Source organism: Eptatretus burgeri, chromosome 1, assembly GCF_056783735.1.
Source record: "Eptatretus burgeri isolate ZD-2024b chromosome 1, Ebu_testis_v1, whole genome shotgun sequence".
NCBI classification, from domain to species: Eukaryota; Metazoa; Chordata; class Myxini; order Myxiniformes; family Myxinidae; genus Eptatretus; species Eptatretus burgeri.
In genome coordinates, this window is record NC_140961.1 from 46351417 (window position 1) to 46374154 (window position 22738).

At 45.1% G+C, this 22738-nt stretch overlaps 1 protein-coding gene and 1 long non-coding RNA gene across 7 annotated transcripts in view; one reads left to right on the forward strand and one right to left on the reverse strand.

Moving 5' to 3' along the window:
* Positions 1-10061, reverse strand: part of LOC147034396 (uncharacterized) — a 54539-nt gene extending 44478 nt beyond the window's left edge. Inside the window, exons 1-2 of the long non-coding RNA XR_015058439.1 lie at positions 9828-10061; positions 3728-3866 (exon numbers count right to left, since the gene is read on the reverse strand). This is a non-coding gene — a long non-coding RNA (uncharacterized LOC147034396). The remainder of the gene's footprint in view (positions 1-3727; positions 3867-9827) is intronic.
* TBC1D32 (TBC1 domain family member 32) overlaps positions 9964-22738 on the forward strand; it is a 147586-nt gene continuing 134811 nt past the window's right edge. For 4 of the 6 annotated variants that reach the window (XR_015058410.1, XR_015058412.1, XR_015058411.1 and 1 more), the window contains exon 1: positions 9964-10060. Coding sequence is in view for 1 of the 6 variants with exons in the window: in XM_085882166.1 (XP_085738292.1) it covers positions 9964-10060 (97 nt within the window). In the remaining 5 variants the exon portion in view is untranslated. Of the gene's footprint in view, positions 10061-10371; positions 10689-22738 lie in introns of those variants that run through there. The other 2 variants (XM_085882172.1, XM_085882183.1) reach the window with 1 other exon arrangement.

Genomic DNA, 22738 nt, shown 5'->3' on the forward strand with positions numbered 1-22738 from the left:
CCAGGCTGAACAGTTTACGTTTTGTATCCCACTGATGGGCCGGATCTGGATTGGGACCTGAACCAAAATCGAAATGGCTTGTTCTTGTCACCTACCAACTCATCCACCTAGTTTGGTAATAACCCTTCCACAACGTATTTGAAATGTTCTATAATATCGTTTTTGGTTCTATCACTCAATGGTGAAGAATCACTTGAAAAATGAAAAAAAAAAAATCTCGGATCCAGATCAAAATTCAACCAAAATCAAATTCCTGTTTGAAATAGAACATTCAGTTGAAATCAAGTTGTTCCTCAATCATAAACTGACGTTTGTAGACAGACAGACAGACAGACAGACAGAAGTGAACCAATTGTGTGTGCGGTTAAAAATAATAATTTTATACTATGAGGGTGATTCAAATTTGACATGCAGTTTTGTTTATAATAAGAGGCAGAGTAACGGATGTACATTATGTTTAAAGTGTCCATAACAAAAGCCCTTGAGCATGTTTATTAATGTTCCTACCTTGAAGAATGCGTGTACTGCAAGTCAAGATGGTGGCGGTTGAGGTATGAAGAAGGCGGAACGGCTAATAATTGTGAAATTTCTGCTTAATGAAAGCATCGAAATTGCTGAAATTTACAGATAATTGGCTGTCAGGGACATCTGTATCTCGATGTGTGATTAAAGATGGTGTGATTAGAGCTGGTGTGTGAGGGGTAGGTTCAACAGCTTTTGAGATGTGTGAGTCTAAAAGGGGTGTCAGAGGCTGTCCTTGTGCAATTGGAGATAATATTTGTGCAACTATATCAGGTGCAGGAGGTTTTCGATGTATGATTGTAGCTGAGCCAATTGGTCTTTTGACTAGACCCTTGATGTTTTCTTTCTAAAAAAAAAAAAAATGATTAAACAGATGAAGCTGGATGTGGTTGGAGGAACCCACAGGAGTGGATGAGGAGCAGGTGAGGTTAGAGGAAAAGTAGAGTGATAATGGGTCCTAGAAAAGTCCGTTCGTTTTGGGGGTTTTTTGTACACGAAGTCGAGGCTAATGGAAGAGCTAGAACACAGCACACAACAGAAAGAACATTGCAAAGCAGGGAAACACACCAACAGTAGGGCAAAGGGACACAACAAAGAGATGCTTAAAGGAAGAATAGATGAGGGGAAAGAATGAAAGCAAAGGGAGGGGTGGTGGACAGTGTGACCACTCCTCATTTTCATAAATGCCAAGGTGAGCCAATGAAAAAAGCCAAGAATTCACAAGGTTTTGGAAAAGCGATGATAATAGAAAACCTATACGCCAAGGTGAACAACGAATAGCCAAGATCTTGGGGAAAAAGCCAAGGAGTGGTCACACTGGTGGTGGACACGGGGTGAGAACAAGCTGGATGAAAGTGCAAATACAGCAAGACTCAACTTACTTGTCTTAAGGGCTTTACTGGGGATCCAGCATTGGCACTCCATGGATGATCTGACTCTATCTTGTTCTGTCTCTAATGAGGCAAGGGGGCCAGGATAGGACTGATGCTTGATATGTGCAAGCCATGTTTGATTGAGTCGACCCCTGAGTTTATGCCATCCAGCTTGGGAGGGATTTAAGTTGAAGAGTTGGTGGGATGGCAGATGAGGCGGTATACGATGGAGATGTCCATGTCATCGGAGATGGCGTTGATGTAGGAGAGATGAGGCAAGAGGCTGATGTGTTCTTTGATGGATCTGATGGCTTGTGATATGGTGAAACCACCACATGCTTTCAATGTGTTGGAGACATCACATGTCGAAGGCATCAAGTCTGTTAATTTGTTGCAGTTGTGATCCAGGTCTTGGATTTGTGCAACACAGAAATTATGAATATTCGATATATCTTCAAGTTGGTGTTCTTTTGGATTCGTCGCTTCTTGAAAAGTAGTTGGGAGGGAATGTTTAGTGCTATTTAGCTGCTTTCGTGATATGGGAAGTGATGTCACGGGACGATGGTCCGGATTTGTCAATGACCAATCCAAGGTAAGTAAACTTGACAAATTAAACCACTTCGCTGGAGGTGACAAAGTTGGGAGATTGGTGTTGTCGATTGTCATTGCCATTATCTTGGTCTTGCGCGAGTTGATGCACATCCCTATGTGGCTGGTTTAATTAGTCTTGCAGGACAAGGAGGGTCTGTTTCAGGTTGCATGGGCAGTGTGCAAAAGTTACAATATCATCCACGTGGTCGGGATCGGTGAGCCTTACCTGGCCAAGGTCTGAGCCACAATCAGTACGAGCCTGAAGAGAGTGTATCAAATGGAGCGTTAATGTTAAATAACTCAGGTGCAAGGACACAACCCTGGCACCCTCCTGATTGTAACAAATTCATCTGAAATTCCCTTCTAAGCTGCACACAACTTTAGTGTCTGTGTATAAACAAAGAAAAAGGGGGCTCAAATCAAAAGAAAGGAAAACCAGAGACAACCCAGCATTGGACTTTCAAACGCTTGAAAAATCCAATTATACTAAAAAACTGTTTCTGAATAAATATCCCTTGTTTGTTAACACAAAAATAGACTTGAGAACAGGCTTAGATCGTTTAGCCTTTGGAAAGAGATCGTTTTGGCCACCAACATAGACCTTTGGCAAGAGTGTGTACATGCTTCATTATTGAGAAAAGCCTCTCAACAGACACCGATGTACTTGGACACAGTACAATTGATGGCAACAGATATTGCATAATTGGGAACAGCTCTGCTCTGTGTATATTATCTCCAAGTATTGCAGCAATCCCCAATTTTCTTGGTGAAAAGAACAGGCTGAATAAGTTAGAAATATTATGTATTTAATTATTTAATTTTGGTTCACATGTACGAAGTCTGACAATAAAGTTCCCAGACTGATGTTTTTTTCTCGACAGTTGGCAGCACTGGTTTGGGTTTCGTCATGGGATGTGCATCGTAATCTTGCTGTCAGTACTGTATTAGCTGTTGTATCGATCGGTTGTGTTTTGTGGCCCTACTGGAGTTTTGTTAAAATTATAAGTGTTGCAATCGTGTTCTGAAGATGAATGTCAAATATATGGAACAGAGAATCATCATCACGTTTTTGGTAAATCGAAATTAAAGGAGCACGGAGATTTTCAACAAGTTGAAGCTGTTGTACGGGCAAGACGCAATGTCAAGCTCACGTGTGTTTGAGTGGGCCAAGAGGTTTGTGGAAAGGAGAATGAATGTGAATGATAATGTGTGGTCGGGATGCTCATGGACTGCCGAAATAGATGAAAATGGAGAAAAGGTAAGAATGTTGGTCCGATCTGACCGACGTCCGAAACGCCAATGGAAGGAACTAAATTTTGCATCAACAGAAGAGATCCAGAGAGTCATGACCAATGAGCTAAATGGCCTTTCAAACGACTTCTAAGGGTGCATTGAAGCATATCAGTGACGTTGGCAATAATGTATAGTATTATTATCCCACTGATCGCTTGGATCTGAATCCAGACCTGAAGCAAAATGTAATGGGCTTGTTCTTGTCCCGTACCCAATTCATCCACCTTTGTCTTAAACTGTCCATAACGTTTTGAGATATCATGCTATATGTCTGTTTTTGCCCTATCTCTCAATGGTGAAGAATCATTTTAAACATTCTCGTATCCATATCCAGATTTTCACCACAAATCAATTCGTCCTTGTCACATACCCCAACTTTCTGCCAAGGTTCACCCAAATCCGTCCATAACCTTTTGAGATATCATGCTACATATGATTTTCGCTCCTACCTCTCAATGGTGAAGAATCACTTTGAAAGTTCTAAGTTGGATCCGGATCTTCACGAAAATCGAATCGGTTTGTCCTTGTCACACACCCAAACTGTCCACCAAGTTTCATCCAACACCATCCGTAACCTTTTGAGATATCCTGCACACAAACAAACAAGAAAGATGTCATGCATATCATGATACTTGTAAAATCCAAATTTGACCTTAAAAAATAATTGGTGGTTTAAGTCAATGACCAAATATGCAAATCTTCAAATTTCAAGTCAATCGGCTGAAAATTAACAATTTTAGGAATCTGTCCGATGTTGATTTTTTGGCCTATGTTGACCTTTTGGCCTATGTTGACCTCAAAAATATCTGTTGATTGAATTGAGTGACCAGATATGCAAATCCTTTCCAAATTTCAAGTCAATGGGATGAAAACTGAGGATTTTAGAAATTCCACTGAAGTTGTTGAACTTTGACCTATGTTTTCGTTTTGGTCGATGTTGACCTCCAAAATAATTGGCTGGTTGAACTCAGTGACCTAAATTATAAATCCTCTTCAAATTTCAAGTCAATCGGAAGAAAATTGAGCATTTTTCAAATCCCACCCAAGTTATTGACCATTGTCCTATGTTGACCATTTGGCCTCATGTGACCTCAAAAATAATTGATGGTTGAATTCAATAACCAAATGTTCAACTCTTCGAATTTCAAGTCGATCAGATCAAAATTGACCAATTTTAGAAATTCGGCCCATGTTGACCTCAAAAATACTTGCTTGAATTCAGTGACCTGATATGCAAATCCTGTTTAAATTTCTCATCAATCGGATGAAAAGTTGTTGACCTTTTGACCTCAAAAATAATAGGTTTCTTGCTTATGACAAACTCTACCATGTGGTGAAGTTTCGTGAAGATCAGTTTAAAATGGTGACCTGTGGGCGATTGACGTACAAACAAACAGTAATAATGCACGCAACCAAACAATATACTTGAAAAATCTTCGATTTTCACAAGTAACAAACAGGCAGGGGTGAAAACACGAAATACATCCATCCACCTTCGGTGGTGGAGGTAATAACCCCACGCGAACATCATCGTCACTGAAATTTTGGGTTTGTAATGTAACAGTCCTGTAGTTTATGCTAATGCATACATACATGGGTGCACCGGGGCTTGGTTAAGGAGAGTCACGTGCCCTGCCCATGTTCCGATGCTGTCCTGTGCTGTGTTGTGCTCGTGTCTGGATTAAACCTGTTGTTCCCACTTCAGAGCCTTCGTCCATGTTCATTGAGCACATTACAGTGGCGACGAGGATGGGATGTCTTCATCCATCGGCACATTGCAAGAATACACAGTGGGGGATGATTGGGAAGACTGTACCGATCGTCCGAAGCAGTACTTCGTGGCAAACAAAATGGACACTGATGAGGATGCTGAAAAGCGGCGAGCTGTATTACTAACCGTATGCGGCGCCCCGACGTACAGCCTCATCAAGGATCTTCTTGCCACATCCAAACCTTCTGACAAGTCGTATGAAGAGCTCGTCAATCTCGTGAAAAGACATCACCCTAAACCGGGTAAGATCATCTCGAGATATAAATTTTATACCCACCGTCATCAAGATGGTCAGTCAGCATCCGAGTTTGTGGCTGATCTATGCCGACTCGCTGAACATTGCGAGTTTACAGATAAACTCGACGAGATGTTACGTGATCTCTTTATAATAGTCATCGATGACGACTCAATTTTGCAGAAACTCCTTCCTGAATCCGACCCAAAGTTATGAAAATAGCCACTGCGTGTGTGCAAACTGCCGAGAGCCTGCGTTTGATCTCTATCAAGTCAAAAGTAATCCAGCAGGACCCATCGGTTTACAAGGTAACCTTTGGCTATAAGCAAAAGTGTTTTAGCAAGCCATCAAATTCACCTCCACCTCCTGACATTTCTGAATCTACCCAGAAGGTTGGGGTAACTTGTTGGCGTTGTGGTGGGAATCATCAAGTTTTCCAATGTCGGTACAGGAATTATACCTGTGACAACTGTGGTAACCAGGGACACTTGAAGTGTTGTTCTCAATCCAAGTCGAAAAACTTGTCTCCTGCTTATCACATTGGGGTGAACCCTGATGCAGCGGACGACAGGTCACAGAGTACATCCTGCAGCCGAGAGTCAAGTGAGGAACTTCATGAGGTTTTCTCTGTTGGAACAAAGAGCTCCGATGCTCCAATTAAAGTTGATGTAACAATCGATAGAATCCCGGTGAGGATGGAAGTTGATACCGGCGCTTCCAGATCAAGTATGAGCGAGAGCAAGTTCACCTCCATCTTACCCTCCGAGAAAGGCTCCTGCACTCCGGCTTGTATCAACTGACTTGAGAACATACACCAAGGAGGTGGTTCCTGTAGTTGACTCAGCTAACGTAACTGTAGGATATGAAAACAGCACTCATGTCCCACCACTTCTGATAGTGCATGGAGAAGGACTAACCCTCTTTGGCCGAGATTGGTTACGAATATTCAGACTTAATTGGAGTGACGTAAACAGAGTCTCCAACTCTGATGCTGGATATGATACCGTGCTCAACAAGTACCCTGGCCTGTTCAGCGATGGTGTTGGCACCTTTGCAGGGCCCAAAGTGAGAATTCATGTTTCTACAGATGCTCAGCCATTGTTCCATAAGGCAAGACCTGTGCCCTACATGATGTGATCAATGATCGAATGTGAGCTTGATCGTCTGCAGAATGAGGGCATTGCCTCACCAGTCAAGTACTCCGACTGGGTGGCACCTATCATTCCAATAAGCAAAGCAGATGGAACAGTGTGCAATTGTGGGGACCACAAAAAAAACAATCAACTGCTATTCAAAGCTGTGTAGCTACCCTTTGCCCAAAGCACAGGATCTGTTCACCACTTTCATGGGTGGCCAGACATTCACCAAGCTTGACTTGACCAATGCCTATACTCAAATGGAACGGGATGATGATTCCAACCCCTAAACATGCATCAACACTCATCGAGGACTCTACATGTACAACAGATGCCCATTTGGCATACGCTCTGTTGCACCAATCTTCCAACGCAAGATGGAGACATTGTTGAAAACTGTACCAAGGACAGTCATATTCCAGGACAACATACTAGTGACTGGCAAGTCGCAGCATGAACACCTCGAGAACCGAAACGAAGTCCTCAATCGGCTGTCACAAGCTGGGTTACGCCTAAGATGTGAGAAGTTTACCTTTATGGCACGTGAGGTTGAATGCCTGGGTCATCAAATCTCCTGTCAAGGCATTTTACCCTCTCCGAGCAAAGTTGAAACAATTGCGAATGCACCAACGCCACAAAACATTTCAAAACTTCGTGCATTTTTGACCTACTTTGGTATGTTGACCTACTTTACAGCCATTGACTAAGCACAACCATTGAGCCACTACATCTCCTCAGGAAAGGTGTTGTCTGGAAATGGGAAGCTGCCCAAACAAGAACGTTCAAGGCCGCATCCTCCTCGCCGTTACTTGTCCATTACGACCCATGCAAGGAACTTGTTCTCAGTTGTGATCGCATTGGGTGTGCATTGTTGCAGACAAATGGAACCGGTAATCTCCAGCCTGTTGCGTATGCATCACGAACCCTATCTGACACTGAACGTCGCTATGCTCAAGTGGAACGAGAAGCATTAGCGTGTGTCTGGGGCACCTTAATGATGTACCAATATGTTTTTGGAAGACATATTACCGTTGAGACTGATAAAAAAAACCCCTTGTTTGGTCTCCTGGGAGAAACCAAAGCCATTCTGCCCACATCATCTGGTCGTGTACAACGTTGGGCGTTGACCCTTGCCAGTTATGACTATTCATTGGTTTACCGCCCAGGTAAGGAAGTAACCGCCCAGGTAAGTACTGTGCTGATGCGCTCAGTCACTTCCCTTAACCATCCCAGAACCTCCACAATCTGGCAATATCATTCATCTCATGGCGAACGTCATTCACGATGAGGCGCCTGTAACTGCTAGGCAGATTGCTTGTGCTACCACTAGCAATCCAGATTTGTCACAAATTAAACGGTCTTATGCCAGGTGATTTGGGCATCACTACCGGAAGGGGCGAAGCCGTACCTCGTCTGGAAGGATGGCCTCTCCATTGATGCAGACTGCCTGCTTTGGGGTAGCCGAGTGATAATTCCGCCTAAACTCTACAGGAAAATTATCAGTGAACTCCACAATGCTTATCCAGGTATAGTCACCATGAAGGCCATTACCCGAGCCCATGTTTGGTGGCCTGGTTTGGACAATGACATTGAATCCAGTGTACGCCATTGTTACTTGTCAAGCCCATTCAAAGACACCACCACAGTCTCCATTGGCCATGTGGTCGTGGCCATCAAAGCCATGGTGCAGACTACACATCGACCATGCTGGTCCATTTCAAGGGAAGCTTTTCCTTCTCGTAGTTGGTGCCCACTCCAAATGGATTGAAGCTCTCATGGTGCCATCCTCATCCTCTGCTGTAACAATTGAAGCTTTATGTACCATGTTCGCGCAACATGGTATTCTGAACTCCATTGTATAAGATAATGGATCGTCATTTACGAGTTCAGAGTTTCAGAACTTTTGTAAAATGAATGGCATTAAGCACGACACATCTGCCCCCTACAAACCTGCCAGTAATGGTCAAGCCGAACGTGTTGTTCAGATCATCAAGAATGGTCTAAGTCGCGTCAAGGAAGACTCCATTCAATCTCGTCTCGCTCATGTGTTGCTCAACTACCGCACCAGACCACATCAAACCACCGGTCTTTCACCTGCCAACCTTCTCATGGGTCATGAATTAACAACACGGTTATCATTAGTTCACCCGGACGTAACAGTCCAGATAGAGAATACCAAGTATCAACAGAAACGTCATCATGACCAAGTGGTTATCTGACATCATTATCGATAACATTGGTGAAATGATGTTTCTTGTGAAGTTGTGTGACGGTAGATACCTGCGTAAACATGTTGACCAACTCAGGTTACGTCATGGGGAGCCAAACATTGAACCGGCTCAAGTGCCTTTGCCACCCACTCCTGCATTAACACCACCTGTGTTTGAACCTGAGGTGTTTCCTCATGAAAGCTTTTCACCCATCAATGTACCTGAACTCCTTCCCGACCCTGTACCCCTTATTGAGAAGCCCACAGTCAGTTGAAAGCAAGGACAGCCCTCCACGAGCCCTTAGAAGATCAGCTCGTGTCTGTAAGCCTCCTGAGTGTCTTAGTTTGTAAAAAATATTTTTTTAAGGGGGGGGGGTGGGTGGGAGAGAGATGTAATGCATCTGCTGTTGTTTATGCTATGTGCTATGCCTGTATCTATCTATAATTCCAGCCATCTCTGTGTGTGTGTCTGTCTGTCTGTCTGTGACCGCTGTTTCTCGACAACCACCGGTCCGATCTGATTGAAACTTGCCAGGTATATTGCTGGGGACCTGAGGATGTGCCTTTTCAAGGTTTGATATTAATCGAACAAGTGCTTCCCAAGTTATTGCCATTTATTTACCAAACCAATGACAGGACACGGTGCTATGACGTCACAATTCTTCTTCGTTTGATATGACGTCACAATTGACGCTGGGGACCTGAGTATGTGCCTTTTCAAGGTTTGATATCGTTCTTCTTCATCCGTTTCAGCTGTTTCCCAAGTTATGGCCATTTATTTACCAAACCAATGACAGGACACGGTGCTATGACGTCACAATTCTTCGTTTGATATGACGTCACAATTGACGCTGGGGACCTGAGTATGTATGTGCCTTTTCAAGGTTTGATATCGTTCTTCTTCATCCGTTTCAGCTGTTTCCCAAGTTATGGCCATTTATTTACCAAACCAATGACAGGACACGGTGCTATGACGTCACAATTCTTCTTTTTTCGTTTGATATGACGTCACGGCACGCACGAGTCGGGATTAAACTTGTTGGTCCCACTTCAGAGGCTTCGTCGCTGTTCGTTGAGTACATTACCGGGTTCACCTGCAAGCACGGAAACGTTAGAGAATGCAAGATCAGAAAGAAAGCTGTGAGAAGATCGAGGCCATCGACCTGTGTGTGTGCACTGCGATGAGGTATTAACATGCCTCGGGACTCAGTACTTGGCACCAGATTCGATCAAGGTCTGCAGAGAGGGACGGCAGGCTGTTGTCTGCCCTTCTGAAGGATGAGGGATCCTACAGCACGACGGAGGGCAGAGTCGTCATCATCAGCGAAAAGATCATGGATGGTCTTCCAGAAATCGAGATCATTGATGAAGATGAGGGACATGACGCCTTGGGGTTGCACTCGAGCTTCAACAGGGAGAGGAGAACGACAGGTGGAGGACGACTGATCACTTTATTAGTGATTGTTGGACGTCATTGGACACTTCCACATCACATATTCCCTGCGAAGAGGTTAAATAGGATTCAGCTCAACGGATGTAGGAAGACGTGAAGAATTTGGGTGCGGATTGGGACTGGTCGTCCACGGAGACGCCTGCTTTCCCAACTAACTTGTGTATGAGCTGCGAGGGGCCCCACTGATGGTGTGCGATGTTTTGCGGGTTGAAAAAGTCTCCGTTCCTCGCAGCCCTGAGACTTTATCCACAAGAGAAGCGATGATAACACAAAAGTATTTGTCGGCGCAAAAAGGTTACAAATGGTTATCTGCCCTGAGGGTAGGTGTTTTGCAGAATCAGCAGTTACTACAGTCGAGTTGCCGCCCTGGAGGCGCCGAATACATTCAAAACTTTATGCCGTCGTTGCGTGGCAACGGATGAAACTGCGAAGAAATGAAAACAGAGTAAATGTTCTGTAGTCGGTTGTAATGGATCCCGTTCCGCGGTGTTCTCGTACGGGGAAAGTTACCGTTGTTATGGTACTTTATCGTTTTATCACTTGCCCATAAGAACCCGCGAACAGGCGACGGAGCGCGGAGCGGTTCGTGCTGCGTGTCATTGATTTGTGAGTTCTCTTCAGGTTCAAATCGTCTGTTTTGTCGGAATGAATTCGAGTGCAGAGGGAGTGCGTATTTTTGACCGTGTGTACACTTGTGGGATATTTTACTTCCGGCTGCAGGTATAACAACGGGTTTGACTTCCGGTCCATGCACGACGTCTTTTCCTCCTGCCTCTAACACCACCACCACCACCACCTCAACATTTTACGTCTGTGTCGGGAAATGAACGTCGAACAGATCGTTCAGTTCACTTTAATATCCGACACATCGTGCTAACCCAATCCCGGCCGTGTGAGAAACCTTCTGGGTCGTTTCGGACACAAACACAATCCAGAAGCATGATGTCATGTGTGACCCGCCAAACCCAACACCGAGCCGTTGTTTGTAAGCTCGGACATCACACGTTTAGTACTGAGGCAAAAGTATATGAATAACACCCCCCTCCTCCCCCTTCTTCCATACCCATTCCTTCCCTGTCATACACATTACACTGCTACCAGTACTTAGTTTCCAAAGCAGTACTTAGTTTCCCAACCAGTACTTGGTTTCCCAACCAGTACTTGGTTTCCCAATCAATACTTGGTTTCCCAACCAGTACTTGGTTTCCCAACCAGTACTTGGTTTCCCAACCAGTACTTGGTTTCCCAACCAGTACTTGGTTTCCCAATCAATACTTAGTTTCCCAACCAGTACTTAGTTTCCAAACCAGTACTTAGTTTCCCAACTAGTACTTAGTTTCCCAACCAGTACTTAGTTTCCAAACCAGTACTTAGTTTCCCAACTAGTACTTAGTTTCCCAACCAGTACTTAGTTTCCAAAGCAGTACTTAGTTTCCCAACCAGTACTTAGTTTCCCAACCAGTACTTGGTTTCCAAACCAGTACTTAGTTTCCAAACCAGTACTTAGTTTCCAAAGCAGTTCTTAGTTTCCCAACCAATACTTAGTTTCCAAAGCAGTACTTGGTTTCCCAACCAGTACTTAGTTTCCAAAGCAGTACTTGGTTTCCCAACCAGTACTTAGTTTCCCAACCAGTACTTAGTTTCCCAACCAGTACTTAGTTTCCCAACCAATACTTAGTTTCCAAAGCAGTACTTGGTTTCCCAACCAGTACTTAGTTTCCCAACCAGTACTTAGTTTCCCAACCAGTACTTAGTTTCCCAACCAGTACTTGGTGTTAAAATTCCACATTTGGCACAGCAACCAATGTAAGGAAGCAACAATGACAGCCAAAGCAATGCACCCACATGGTTCCCTCATATTGTCGTTATTCTGGAGGAAATTTTCCTGCAATAACACCAGCAACCTGATCTGGATTTATAGCAATCGGAGCGGGGTGGGTGGTGGGGGGCACCGTGGCTTCATATTATGCACCAGCAACAGCCTGGTGTTGGCTCAGTGGTTAGGGTGGCGGCTTGGGATCCTGGGTTCCTGAGTTCAAGCCCTGTCGGCCGCTGAATTAATACACAAGGGGGTCGACTCAGCCTGTCATCCTTCCGAGGTCGGCGAAATGAGTACCAGTTCCAGTGTGTGTACTGGGAGAGGGGCACCGCACCAGCGACAGTCGCGCTTCAAGAAATGATAGCTACCCCGGCAGCTAAGTCGCCATACGACCACCACCACCATGCACCAGCGATATACGAGTGTCATTAATCAGTGATAAATCTGACTGCACTGTCACTCAGCTTTTCCATGAGTCTACATATCTCTAAATAATAGTAATACCCTTTAAGAATATCGTTTCTGTTACTGTAATGTACTCGATAGACAGGAACAAAGGCTCTGAAGTGGGAACAACAGGTTTAATTCGGACACGGGCACAACACAGCACAGCACAGCCTCGGAACCTGGACCGGCACATGACTCTACTTATCCACATCCCGGTGCACCCATGTATGAATGCATTATCATAAACTAGTGATACATCTCAGTTACCTCTGCCACTGAAGGTGGATGGAGGTTACCTGTATCTTTTCACCTCTGTTTGTGTCTGTTTGTCTTTGAACGGGATATCTCAAAAAGTTATGGACGGATTCGGACGAAACTTGGTGTGCAGGTTGGGTGTGTGACAAGGATGAATTGATTCGAATTTGGTGAAGACCCAGATCCAGGTCCGGCCCATCAGTGGGATACAAAACGTAAACTGTTCAGCCTGACGGAGGTATGCACTCGATCGAGTGCCGTTGTCGTTGTGACTGTCATTGTAATGTGTAATCACAGGGACCATCGCATGATTTCCTGAACCTGTGTGTTCAGCTGAGTAGAAGATACCAGACATGGTTCAAAACTATGACCTGGATTGAAAGGTGTTGTCACATGACAGTTGGCTTGTTTTATTGCCTCACCTAAATACCACCAGAGTTTCACCAAACCATTTCTAGATGATGCTTGTAGTGGCATAGGAAGTACATGGTTATGAGAGCTGCACTCGACAACTCAACTATTCCACTGAACAATCTCCTATATATATATATATATATATATATATATATATATATATATATATATATATATATATATATATATATATATATATATATATATATATATATATATATATATATATATATATATATATATATATATATATATATATATATATAATTGTTATGGCTGTGGAAATTCGCAAACCACCATCCAGGTCCCGTAGGTGAGGTATCTCTTAAGTACATGTGTAGTTAGCCCCAAACCCGTTGTTTAGAGGGAATTAATGTGATTTTTTTGGGCTGCGACGCTTTGAGTCAGTGGTTTTTCTTTTTCTATCTTTTATTTCAAACAAAAACCAACGAGGACGCTCGGTGGGCTTTTCCTGCCTGTTTTTCGCGCCATTCTTCTCCGAGCTTGGTGTGAGGGAGGAGAAGCGGGGATGGGGCAGCTGGCGCCCGATTGGTGGATGCGCGGTGTGACGCGGCCAGGGAGGAGGAACGCCCCTCTTCGAGACCTTTCTCGAAGCGCCACGAAGGGGGGTGGAGCAAAGAACGGGGCGGAGCAACAGGGCGGAGCTCCAGGATATAAAAAAAATCGGACACGGGCGGAGCGGTTTTGTGGTTGCTCTTGCCCTCTTCCTGTCGTCCAGCTTGCTCGTCCTCTTCTCTTGCTGGTGGCCGCTGGCCTGGTCTGCTGTGGTGCGGTTCCAAGACCCCGCTGGCGGGAAGGAGCGTCTGCCATTCCCCCCTCCTGACCTCGGGCATCCACGTTTCCCCCCCCCTTCTATCCGCGCTGGGATAGCACCGAAAACTCCGTCCGTGGCGTCGAGCAGCCAACATGTGCCGGCGTGAGGCATGCCGGAGAGGCCTCGCCTACCACGCTGGGGCACGGAGTTGCGGCCAGGCGGGACCACGTCGACGGACATCGGAGAGGGACTCGACGGCCCAAAAGGGAAGTCACCTTTTTCTTTTCGGGGTTTTTGTATGGATCTTGTGGCGCCGTGTCTTGTAAAGTAAAACTTATAAGTGTTGCCGTGTGTTCGCGTAGTCGGTCGTAGCTCTGCATTGTTGTTTTTGTTTTAAATTGATATATGTGAATTCTGACTGTTTGGCTCTATATGTGTGCTCTCCGTGTGTCGTGTAAATAAAGTGCATTATGTTGAATTGTTCCCCGTTTCGCTGCGTCCTTTCCTTCGTTTGAATCTCCATCTTGCTCCACGTAAAGGGTTCGTAGTGGGCTTAATACGCCCGATAATTAATCGGAACCGTCGAGGCCGACGATAACACCGCTCGGTTATCCCGATAGCATGGAACGGACCGCTTAAGCGGTTCGTGTCCGGAGTCGGCCTGCGGCGAGGTACGATCGCCCGGTCTACCATCCGCGTGGGTACTTAGGTAGGTCGAGTTTGGCGAACAACCCTATCCTACACGGGTGGCCGATTGGCACGATTGTGGTGAGGTCGAAAGGCCCACCCATGACTGGCTCCGGGCGATAGTTCCCGGAGGGTCACGACAGAATTGTCCGTCCGGTGGGCGAGGCGGCCGCCATTCGAGTCGAGCGGCCGATCGCACGCCGGTGGGCGCGAATTCGCAACAATATATATATATATATATATATATATATATATATATATATATATATATATATATATATATATATATATATTGTGATGGTGGACAGAGGGGTGGAAACGTGGTCAACCCATACGATCACCGGTTTAGTGCCGGATAGTCCCCAGAGACTATATGTCATCAGCTGGGAAAGCCGAGGAGGTCTTTGCGTCGTTTGCTGATGTACAGAACTTATCACGATATATATCGCCTGTGTTTAATTAATATTTGGGGTGGTGGTGGAGTGTGAGCAAGTGATGTACCACGCTCAACCTCATCATAATCTTTTGTCGAACCTCCTTGCAAGGATTTGCACCAATTCTCTAATGCTACGATTATCGCACCAAATTCGCAAACCACGCACTAAGCCAACACACCGATGGTGAAAACAGGTTCAATGAGAAGGGCACTCGGTATAGCGCATACCACCGCCACACAATGCTTGATCCACAATAACATATCGGGCCCAATACATTTTTGAAATATCATGCTCTCTATCATTTTTGGCCAGAACTCTCAATGGTGAAGAATCACTTACAAAATTATCATATTCGGATCTTCACCAAAATTGAATCAATTCTTTCTTGTCACACACCAAATGTGTCCTCCAATTTTCGTCCGAATCCGTCGACAACCTTTTGAGATATCGTGCTATACAGTATATCGTTTTTTGGCCCTATCCCTCAATGGTGAAGAATCTCTTTAAAAATTAAATCATTCTCGTATCCAGATCCAGATCCGGATCTTCAGCAAAATCTAATCAGTTCGTCTTTGTCACACACCCAACCTGCCCACCAAATGTCATCTGGATCCGTCCACAACTTTTTGAGGTATCCTGCACATAGACAGACAGACAGACAGAGAGTGGTGAAAACATAACCTTCTTCACCTTCAGTGGGGGAGGTAGTAAATGATAATCAAAAGAGAATGGGGAGAATAAGAGGAGAGAGAGAGAATGGTACATATCACAGGTATGTTTGATACAATTAATAGTTCGCACCCTCAAGATAGCTCAGTGGCTAACACACGACCTTAACCTTTCACACCACAAATAACAGACAGACAGGGCGAAAGGACAAGATAAAGAGAGAACCCTCTCCGCCCGCTATGTTTGCGTGGGGTCTACAGGAGTCTGGTCAAGAGACAGACAGACAGATAGACAGACAGACACACACACACAGAGAGAGAGAGAGAGAGAGAGAGAGAGAGAGAGAGAGAGAGAGAGAGAGAGAGAGAGAGAGAGAGAGAGAGAGAGAGAGAGAGAGAGAGAGAGAGAGAGAGAGAGAGAGAGAGAGAGAGACACAGAGACACAGAGACACAGAGACACAGAGACACAGACACGTTTCATAGACCATTCCCTGGCATTGTAACCTCTTTCTGGGCACACCTATATCTGGCTCTTGCGGAGTACCATCATAAAACCCACTCAAGCTCCGCGAGCCTCTCTGCTCCCTTCCCTCGCCTGAGCTGCTGCCAACCATTCTGCCATGATTTAACTCCCGCTTTCTGTCTCAACGCGCTTCAGCTCTTCTAACTCAACTTGACATGGTGAGTTCCCGTGAGCTGACCGCGCCCATCGGCTATTTTTACCTCATGACCATACGCCCATTGGTTCTCACTTAGGCCTCTTGAGCCAACAACATATCCACCAATGCTTGCAGTTTCAGGTGGTTTGGTTGTTCTTACCCCAGCGTACGATCACGAGGGATACTTTTACCTTGCTTGGGGGTGGGAGGGTTTGCTTGGCTCTCAGAGCTGGCTATTGACAGTTCATTACATATGAAAACACATAGACAGATTACAGGGGAATGATTGAAGGGATTAAGGAGGGGGAATAGTGGGGGTTTAGATACAGTGGGAAAGAATCATGGTTATTGTCTCCTCAACAAACTTCAACACACACAGAAACCACACACTTACATCAAACATGTACTAATGGTGTACCTTGTCTCTTTTACACCCATTATCCCTACTCATGCCCCCACAACAATATACACGACTACCTTGCTTTGTCGTTCAGGATGTGTTCTGGGAGAAGAGACCACAAATCGAAAATGCACTAAAAAGGGGTCATTATACCATTGTTTTTATGAAGACTCATTCCCGACAGCATTATTTCTAATTTCACAATTCTTTTCATTCATTCTAATGGTACTTTTTCTTCTCTTTTATCTTTTACTCTCTATTCCTCTCTTTCTTTATCTATATCTCGAAGGAGAAGTTAATTCTTGCAGAAATTTTTTCTGTAAGGCTCACTTGGCTGCGCCTGGATGGGTTTGAAGGTAGTGGAATAGCGGCTGAAACCCGAATCCTATCCAGGTTCCCCCTGATGACTCTATCTTTGCTCTTTACTTCTTCGAGTTCCTTCTTGGTCTTCGATTTCATTATGTTTGTACCATATCCTGATGTTGTGTGGACTGTGCTTCCCCACTGACAGACCTCTGGAAGCTTGTACATGGTGCTGCGTTTGAGCCTGGAGAGTAACTGCTGAAATCTATCTGTCTGGGTTCTTCCCGACATTTTTGTTCCTTTCACATTTCTTTCTATTTTTTATTTTATTTTATCTTTACTTGCAAAATCGAAGATTTTTAAAGTATATTGGTCAGACGATTTTGTTATTCAATCTGTTTGTTTGTTACTTGGCAATTAATTTTTTTTGACAAGTATGTTGATTCCCTCCGTTTGTTTGTGTGTTTGTTGGATTCGCTATATATGCTAGATATCCCTTATTGTCGGGTTTTCCGTGTGTGTGTGTGTGTGTGTGTGTGTGTGTGTGTGTGTGTGTGTGTGTGTGTGTGTGTGTGTGTGTGTGTGTGTGTGTGTGTGTGTGTGTGTGTGTGTGTGTGTGTGTGTGTGTGTGTCTGCAACGCGAGGCTCCACTGCACGAACCAGCAAACCGATTTCGATGAAACTTTGCCAACATATGCAATAATTGCTGGGAATGTGCGCGTTTGAATTTCGTTGCCTAGCAACCACCCGTTGCTGTGCAGCGGCCGAAAAACCGCGTACGGTATTTTCAATACTTGTCCTTCAGTTTTGAATGTAGAGAAACGAGACTTCAGAATTAAACACTTCGAGATATTTAGAAAATTTTATTCGAGCCGATTTTTGATTGAGGTTTTATTTTTCAAATGGTAGTCCTTCAAAAATCGGGTGTCTATTTACCGTCATTTTTTATGAGGGGCTTAGGGAAAGTGGACGTGGTTGATGAAAAGTGGGAGTGGCATATGAAAGTGGGCGTGGCTTATGGAAAGTGGGCGTGGCTTATGAAAAATATTGTGTGGCTCAGGAGGTGTGGTCAAACAAGAGCATTGAGAGAAGTTTATCAGGTTTTCCGTGTGTGTGTGTGTGTGTGCGTGCGTGTGTGTGTGTGTGTGTGTGTGTGTGTGTGTGTGTGTGTGTGTGTGTGTGTGTGTGTGTGTGTGTGTGTGTGTGTGTGTGTGTCTGTCTGCCTGCAACACGAGGCTCCAACACGAGCACAGCACAAACCAGCAAACCGAAAATCATTTTTCAAATGGTAGTCCTTCAAAAATAGGGTGTCTATTTACCGTCATTTTTTATGAGGAGTGCCAGTTGGCAAAATACGCAATAGGAAAAATCTTGCCAAGCAGAGGAACAATTGTATGTGAACCAATATGTCTTGGCAATGAATCTTCGTCGGTGGATCAGTCAGAATGAAAAGCATCGTATCCAGCGCTTCGATCCTAGCGAATCCCTCGTCGCCTACCGGCTTGTTTGTTTGTGTGTTTGTCTGTCTGCTCGCCTCCAGCCCAAACCGCTCAACCAATCGTTTTTAAATTTCCAGAGATTAATGTCACCGACCCTGCGACGGTCCCACATTGAAGGTTCGCAAAATTTGTTAGACCGAAAAGGTCTACATCAGTCAATAGGCCAATTTGAGCCAAATTTTCTAAAATCCTCAAATTTCATCCGATTGGAAATTTGAATAAGATTTACATATCAGGTCAGTGAATTGAACCACCTATTATCTTGAGATTATCTCAGGTAAAAAGGTCAACATAGACCACAAAGTCCACCCCAAATAGGCCAAATTTTTAAATTGTTTCTAAAATTGTCAATATTCATCCAATTGACTTGAAATTTGAAGAGCATTGGCATATCAGGTCAATGAATTCAACCACATTAATTTTGTGATCAACATTGGCCAAAAGGCCAATTTGGGCCGAGTTTTCTAAAATCCTCAATTTTCATCTGATCGACTTGAAATTTGAAGACCATGTGCATATCAGGTCACCAAATTCAACGACCTATTCATTTTGAGGTAAGCGTAGGCAAAAATGTCAGCATAGATCAAAAGGTCAACAAAGGCCAAATTTCTAAATCCTCAATTTTAATCCAATTAACTTGAAATTTAAAGAGCATTTGCACATCAAGTCACTGCATTCAACCACATACAAATTTTGAGGTAAACATAGGCCAAAAGGTCTACATAGGCCAATAGGCTAACTTGGGACAAATTTTCATCACGCAGGGTTTTTGTACATCGTCACGTAGGCGAAAGGATGGTTCCTCAGTGTGTGACACCAACTGTCAAACATGGAGGAGGAAGCGTGATGATCTGGGGCTCTTTTTCTGGATCCAGAGTCGGCGACTTGCACAATGACTAGCACCCTGAACCAAAAGGGCGACCACAGCATTTTGCAGCGCTATGCAATACCCTCTGGTCTACGCCTAGTTGGTCAGGGGTTCATCCTACAGCAAGATAACGACCCAAAACATACCTCCAGGCTATATCAGAACTACCTTAGAAGAAAAGAACAAGACGGTAGGCTTTAAATCATGGAATGGCCAGCACAGTTTCCAGACTTAAACCCCATCGAGCTGGTTTGTGATGAACTGGACAGACGGGTGAAAGCAAAGCAACCTCCAAGTGCAACACATTTGTGGGAACTTCTGCAACAGTGTTGGGAAGAACTTTCCAAACAATATTTGATTTCCATTGTAGAAAGAATGCTACGAGTATATTTGGCTGTTATATCTGCAAAAGGTGGCTACTTTGATGAGTCAAAATTTTAGATTAAATTTTGTTCAACAAACCGATTTCATTATTTCTTTTTTTTATTTGTTCTCTGCTTTAATTGCAGAGTACATTGAAACATTAAACTGCTCAAATTTCAGTAAAAACTTGAAAAATGGGGGTGTTCTAAAACTTTTGACTGGTGGAGTATTCCTTTTAAGAAACTGTATCCATGTATTTCTTGTGGAGTTCACTGTATCTGTATCCATATATATATATATATATATATATATATATATATATATATATATATATATATATATATATATATATATATATATACAATATATTTACGAATTCTGCGCCGGCCAGCGTGCGAATGTCCGCTTTTAGCCGAATCGTGGCCGTACGCCCACCGGACGGACAATTCAGTCGCGACTTTCCGGAACAACGCCGAAAACCAGTCACGGGTGTGCTCCAAGAGCACACCACGGCCTAGTCAATATTCGACCCGCGCACGACAGGGTCAATCGCCGAATTGTCGATATACCTAATTTTTCGCGCGAGCAGCCTACTGAAAGGCGTACCTCAGCGAGGTCTGCTTGGACACGAACCGCTTAAGCGGTTCGTTCCGTTCTGTGATAACCGAGCGGGGTATTATCGCAAGATCTCGCTGGACCCGATTCTTTTATCGGCTACCAAAAAGCCCACTATTATTCCAAAGGCAAGATAGCAGTTCAATTGGGGGAAGAGGACACAACGAACGGGTGACATTTAAACAAGCACATTTATTATTTACACGTATACAATCAAGCAATGAATTGGCAGGAAGGGACAAGACGCGAGCAAGACAAAGCGCTATGACCGTCTATTTATTATGTACAGTCACTTATACAGTTCTACTTGTGGACATGGCGCCACAACATTCATTCGAAAGTAAAGAAAAGCCCCAGGACAGACGAGGGGCAGACTGGACCTCTTTGGGTCTTTATTGCACGGAGCCGTGTAGACCGCAGAGGCTCCAGGAGACCGTTGCAGGTTACCTCCACCCTCGTGGTGCCTCGATGGGGCGACCCGTGACGTCCCATCCCCACGGCAGCTAGCGTAGCCGTGGTTGAACCCAGGCCTTGCCAAGCGGCCGGGTGATTTGGGCCTCAGCTGGCGACGCATTGAGAGGAACGAACGGGTCTTGATGCTCTTCCAAAGTTGATGCTCTTTGTAAGAACCCGTCCGTCCCTCAGCGATGCTCGAACTGTGCCGAAGCCCGATCACCTCAAACCGTTTGGCGCTGGCTGGCGAGCTCTCTCCGGCTCTCTCCACACGAACGCGCAGGTCTGCGCGGCACAGCAGGTTTGGCCACGCTCCCAGCTCGTGTGTCCTCCGCTCTCCTGGACTTCTCCCCCGTCTGTGTTCTCCACGCTTCAGGCTCCCACTTGGCTCCCCGACCTCTCCAGACTGACTCTCCACCGACTCCAGACTGCGAACTGGCGCTCCGCTCTCCCTTATATCGGGTCCGTGAGGCGAGATCTGACCTCCGCTCTCCGACCTTCGACCCCCACAGGCCCCACCCCTTTCTCTCTTTTGATCCAAATTCCGAGGTGAAGCTTCCACAGAGCGGACGTGCGTGAGATCACCAAACTTGCGCGGAGAGCGGACGTGCGCGAGATCACCAAACTTGCGTGGCGAGCAAACCCCCGCGTGTGCCTGCAGCGATGCCGTTCGATGCGGACTCGCCGCAGCTGGTGCAAAGATGGCGTCACTTCGGGGATGAAGGTGAGGCGATGTTATTCGGGTTGGTCTATTGGGGGAGATGCGGTTTAGGAGATGGTGGGGAGATGTCGTTGTTATGAAGGCGGTGTGGAGAGGGTGGTTGGTGGTTGACGTGGTGGTTGGTGGGTGGTGTGGAGAAGGTGGTTGGTGGGTGGCGTGGAGAAGGTGGTTGGTGGGTGGCGTGGTGGAGGTGGTTGGTGGTTGGCGTGGTGGAGAAGGTGGTTGGTGGTTGGTGGTTGGCGGTTGGCGTGGTGGAGAAGGTGGTTGGTGGTTGGCGTTGTGGTTGGTCCAAAATAACGATAGTAAAGAAAAACGGCTAACTCAAAGATCACAGCCCTGTCCACACGGATATCTCCATTAAACAACGGTGGGGAAATCTAACTGAACACGGACTTATCGGCATAACTGAACTCAGGACCTATATGGTGTTCTGCGAATTCCCACAGCCGTAACAATATATATATATATATATATATATATATATATATATATATATATATATATATATATATATATATATATATATATATATATATTTATGGAATCGTGTGCCCAAGGTTTTGTGTGCACTTTTAAAAATAAACATTTCATCACATACAGAGGAAAAGAACATTCCGAGTGCAAGATGGGGTAGTTCAATGAGAGAATGGATGCAACGAACAGGTTTACATTCACACAAGGACATTTATTATAACAAAGAACGTATGCAATTAAACAAGGCAAAAGACGTATGCAATTATGCAAGCAACAAAAGCACGACAAAGGAACTACAACCGTCTACTTATTATGTACAGTCACTTGCACTTAACAGCAGTTTCTACTTATTAGACGGGCCCACGGACACGTGTACGCGCGCGCGCGCGCGCGCGCACACACGCACACACACACACACACACACACACACACACACACACACACACACCCGAGAAATGGTGGCAGAGGCCTTTATTAACGAGCTCCAGCTCGGAGGACAGGTGAGCTGAAACCCAGAACCTATCTCAAACCTCTCCACCTCGTGTGGTTTTCAAGTTGTTCGGACCCGGGCTCCAGCGAGAGCGAACTGGATCCAATCGCCGTGAGCCGTGATCCTTCCCGAGCTCCCGCGAATCCTCCTGCGCTTCTCAACATGTGCTGGTGAGACGAGGCGCCGATCCTTCCTGTCGATGCGTTGCTTCCCCAAGGAACCACCTCCCGCGCTTCTCAACACGTGCTGGTGAGACGAGGTGCCGTTCCTTCCCGTCGATGCGTCGCTTCTCCGAGGAAGCACCTCCAC